This window comes from Otolemur garnettii, unplaced genomic scaffold, assembly GCF_000181295.1.
Source record: "Otolemur garnettii isolate 467f Iridium unplaced genomic scaffold, OtoGar3 scaffold00002, whole genome shotgun sequence".
In the NCBI taxonomy this organism is placed as follows: domain Eukaryota; kingdom Metazoa; phylum Chordata; class Mammalia; order Primates; family Galagidae; genus Otolemur; species Otolemur garnettii.
This window is the reverse complement of record NW_003852397.1, coordinates 33,074,604-33,079,564: the sequence shown is the minus strand read 5'-3', so window position 1 is coordinate 33,079,564 and position 4,961 is coordinate 33,074,604. Positions and strand designations below refer to the sequence as shown.

Here is a 4,961-nt window from a genome sequence, read left to right as displayed (position 1 = left end):
TGGGAGGCTTGTTTTTCCATACTTGAGATACTTTACAAAAGAGAATGTTCTTCAATTCCATCCGGGTAAGTACAAAAGTTGTAAAGTCTCCATTTTTCATATGGCTGACTAATATTCCACGTTATACATTTATCAAAGGTTAATTACCCATTCATGGGTTGATGGGCACTTGGGTTGTTTCCACATCTTTGTGATCGTGAAATGAGTTGCTGTTAACATTGGTGTGCAAATGTCCTTATGGTAAAATGATTTTTTTTCTTTTGCACAGATACCTAGTAATGGGATTATGGAATTAAATGGGAGGTCTACCTTTAGTTCTTTGAGGATTCTCTATACGTCTTTCCAAAAAGGCTGTACTAGTTTGCAATCCCACCAACAGTGTATAAGTGTACCTGGTTATGCTTATTTTAAGCCACTAAGTTTCAGGGTAATTTTCTTTTTTTTTGAGACAGAGTCTCATTATGTTGCCCTCAGTAGAGGGTGCCAGGGCGTCACAGCTCACAGCAACCTCAAATTCTTGGGCTCAAGCGATTCTCTTGCCTTGGCCTCCCAAGTAGCCAGAACTACACAGCTACACAGCGCCTGCCACAATACCCGGCTATTTTTTGTTGTAGTTGTCATTGTTGGTTAGCTGGCCCCAGCTGGGTTCAAACCCACCACTTTGGTGTATACGTCTGGCGCCGTAACCACTGTGCTAGGGGCGCCGAGCCTCAGGGTAATTTTTATGTGGGAATAGATAACTAACCTAAGAGGGAGGCTTGGCAGTGAAGGGAGACTGAAGTCAGAGACCAGGCCCTTTCTCTGGCCAGGCAGCAGCGGGGACTCTGCAGCTCACAGATACACCGTCAGCTCAAGGCAGCACCTGCTTCATACAGCATTTCATACTGATACCACCTGGTTCCCGTTTTGCCACATGTAAATCCACTTTGTTGAGAAATCATTTGTTCATCTGGTGGTAATTTACATTTGAGCAGTTCTGAATTGTCTTGAGAATCAGCGTGGCTGCCCTTCTCCAGGCAGAACTTTTGTGCCACGCCACTATTTAGGCTACCAACAGCCATCTGATTGGCTGGTTTGGGCCGGGTCCCTCCTCCTAGACAATGTGCTATGCGCGTGAGATTGGATGCCGGGCCTGAGCAGGGCCACCTGTGGGGGAAGGGGGACCCAGTGAGTTTCCCTTGGCAGGGGCTGTGAACCGGCTGCCTCCAGGAGCAGGTGTGGTGGGCCCTGGGTCTGGAGTCTATGAGCAGGTGTGGCATTGGCTTCTCTAAGAACAGGGCTTTTTAGGTCCAGTGTGAACCTTAGCGCACTGTGCCTCTCACTTTCCTTGCAATAAAAACCACAGACAAGCACAGCTGCACCTCCCCGAAAAACCACATGAACCAAGCTACTTCCCCCAAGACTGATTCGGCCAAAAATACATTTTATTTCCTTCCTGTATGTTATGGTCAAGATTGTCATTTGCTTCCTAAATTTTAAGATCACAGTTAACAAAAGCATATTTCAACTATTAGTCATAGGTATATTTTTTCCCTGAATATGATTTATTTTATAAATTTTCTTATTCTCCATTTTGTTCTGCCATCTGGAAGCTACTTCTTTTAATTGTAAAAATCACTTTGTTCTATCACCATTATCTTCTTTTCCCCTAACTTCTACTTCATGAGCAATTCCTTCTAAATTGTTGACATAAAGGAAGTTAGGGAAAGTTCATGGTACTCTGCTCAGAAAGGCAGGCTATGGATCCAGCAGGTGTTGATAATAGACGATTATTGGGTGAAGTAGGTCCACCACGTCTTTCCCTTTCTCAGGCTGATTTGAATCATCTTGGCATAAAGCAAAGATATGCATTTTTAAGATAATTTCTGTCTCCCTGGGGTTTGGAGAAGGGAAACAGAGTGGGTGGTGGACAGCCACATCTGGAGCCACACCCAAGCTGCCAGCTCACTCTTTCTGGGGGCTTTGTGCTGAGAGGACAGGCAGGCACTGTCATCTGGTGGGAGAGGTCCCACTCCCATTTCAAGGGGATTTCCCAGGGAATGGGGATCCCAAGGCTTCCTCAGGAATTCTGAGAAGTTCCTGCCTATTCCCTGAAGACTTGACTCATGCAGTGAGTCACAGGGCCGGGTGCTGGTTTTGCTCCTTTCCCACAGGCTTATTCAACATGCTCTTACAAATGAGAAGGTCTACCCAGGAAGGGGAAATGGTGAAGCTGTGAACATAAATCCATCAGTCTGACTCCGGAATCCAAAGCTCCTAACCTGAGAGCCAGAAGAGGGTCTGGAAGACTACACTGGGGAGGAAGGGGGGAAGAATTTCATTTCTTGCTTTATAAAATTTTATATTTTTTTATACCTGTACTATAAAAAAATAGTTTAAAAATGAGTAAAAACTAAATGGCTGCAATGATTAGTTGGCAAATCACTGAAAATCAATTATCCATTCTGCACTTAAAAAAATGATCTGAAACAGCTGCTAGGCATGAAGTCAAATCCTTTTCGAAATGGCTTTGAAATGTTGGATGCAAATTATAAAGAAATCAGTGGCCCAAAAATGTCTTCACCATGCTGAATCACGATTTTGTATCTGGAACCACTACTAAGGGGAAGCCCCTATATTGCACCTGTTGAGTGATTAAATACCTGCATGACTAAAGTGACCTAACCTCCAGGGCAGTTCTTTCGACTTACCTTGATGGGTACCTGCCTCACTGTGGAGGGGAGACCCTGTGTGAGGCTGTAGATTGAACTGTACTGGCATCATTCCATCCTGCCCAGTCGGGTGACTTGCCCGACTCTTGCCCAAAGCCACCTCAATTTATTAAGATCTCTGGAATCCCCGCATGAGATGTGTTGTACAGAAAGTATTCTATTACTCAGACCTTCCTGTTGCTGCTCCTCTCTTGACATTTTCCAGGCCCCATCCACCCTCCACTCTGGAGTACTGCACTTTTTCCAGTTATTCTGAGTCCTGTCTACACATTCCACTTACTGACAGACAGATGCAACAAAAACTTATTTCTATTTTTAAAAGCTATTTTAAGGTCTTTGTTTCTGACGCTGGTAGCGCTGGCATTGCCTTTTCATCTGAATAGAGTTCTAGTTGACCAGAATGGGACAGGTCCTCACAGCATCCATTTCTGATGCAGATTTTGCTTTGAGAGTTTGTTTCTTACCCTAGAAAATCTTTGAGGCTTGTGAAATATTTACATGTCCTGGGTGTCACTTTATAAACAAGGAAAAAACCCAAACCACTGCTTTGTGGATGTGTGAAATACAAGCTGACATTTATTTTGGTTTTAGCTCTTAAAACCAATAGTGTACTGAGAGATTTACTAGAGGCAGATGTGGCTTGAAAAAAAGAGGAATGTAAATAGGAAATACCAGAAAATGTCTCAATAATTGGCATTTAGGAGGAAAGGACAGGGAGGGAATCTGCCTCTCCTAGTTCTTCCCACCATTCCCAGAGTGGGATCTGATGTCACACAGTGAGTCTCTCCCTAGGGCAGAGACATGGTCCCAGTGCTGTGAGCTTCTGACTGCGGAAGTGCAGGGCTGGCCTCACAATGGCCAGAGTCCACCCCACAGACTGCATGCTTTTCCTAGTCTCTCTCATACAATCGCCCATAGAGAGCTGCCGTCACCAGGCCAGAGGACAGTCCACTCTTCCTCAGGAAATAGTGGTCATTCTCCCAGCCAAGCTGGTCAGGGATTTCCAGAGTCATCCCTGAGGTCAGAAACAAAGGAAATATGTAGGATGTACTGAAGTTCCCCCACAGGTGAAACTCAAAGATCCCTGTGGCCTCTGTGATCTCCTGACCACAGGTGTCAAAGCCAAGACCCCCACACTTGACCAAGGCACAAACTTGAATGTAGTAAGTGCCATGTACTGTGTGAAGTCCATCAAAAACCCCCAGGGCATACAGCTCTTGGGACAAGGTGGGCCTCTTATAAAGCAAGTAACAGCAGAGGCCATTTGAACACACTTGGAGATAGCCTTCCTTTCCCCAGACAGGCACCAAGGTGAAGTTGTCATACATCATCTCAGAGTGAAATATGGGAGGGGCATTCATGTTCCACGTGGTGGCTCCATCACAATGGACTTCCTGAGCATCCTTTTCACAGTATGGATCACCTGACAAGATTTTTAAAAACTTACTATGGGATGGGTCCCCTTTACCTGTTGCATTCTCTGTACCAATGAGACTCTGGGGATTTTTGGCTACCTGGGCAATTATAAGGTGGCCTTTGGGGTTTTCCATGTCGTGGTACAAAAAGGACTTCCGAGGGGTATGTATGCCACTCCCTGTCATCCCTAGAGATGGATGGTGGATGTTAGCTGCTAGAACACTGACACCAAAGGCAACGGCAAAAGCTTTCTGAATCTCGATGGCTGCCAAGAGAGGGAGCTGGTTCATCCAGGCAGTTGGATAAACAATGTGCTTCACCTCGGAGTCTCGGAGGAGGCTGACAGCAGGGAAGAAGAACAGTATGTCAAAGCAAGTAAAGATGCCAAACTTGCCAGCAAAGGGAGTGTCGAAGGTGATGAGATCCACTTTAAGAGGAGAGTCAAAAGCTGCCTCAAAGTAGAGGTTGTGTTTACGGTAGCGGTCAACAAGGGTTCCATTACTGCTAAACACCACATTTGTGTTAAACTGGTATCTCCCATCATTTGGGCACCCTGGGTCATTGCTATGGCAAGGCTGCTTTGTCCCAAGATTGGCCACCAAGAACATCTCTCCCTTGATGGCCATACAACTCAGGCGCTGGAGGACCTAGAGGAAAAAAGGTATTGAAAATAGGTTTTTAAAATCCTTCCTTTGCCTCATTTTTTTTTTTTTTTTAATTTGAGACAGAGTCTCACCATGTCACCCTCGGTAGAGTGCCATGGCATCACAGCTCACAGCAACCTCAAACTCTTGGGCTTAAGCAATTCTCTTGCCTCAGCCTCCCAAGTAGCTG

At 45.3% G+C, this 4,961-nt stretch overlaps 1 protein-coding gene across 2 annotated transcripts in view; it reads right to left on the bottom strand.

Annotated features, from left to right (window-relative positions):
* Positions 1–3,257: 3,257 nt before the first annotated feature.
* The window catches only part of BTD (biotinidase), a 31,485-nt gene continuing 29,781 nt past the window's right edge, over positions 3,258–4,961 (bottom strand). For both annotated transcript variants that reach the window (XM_012805829.2, XM_023513658.1), the window contains exon 4: positions 3,258–4,774. In XM_012805829.2, coding sequence (XP_012661283.1) covers positions 3,602–4,774 — 1,173 coding nt within the window. In that variant the 3' untranslated portion in view covers positions 3,258–3,601. The remainder of the gene's footprint in view (positions 4,775–4,961) is intronic.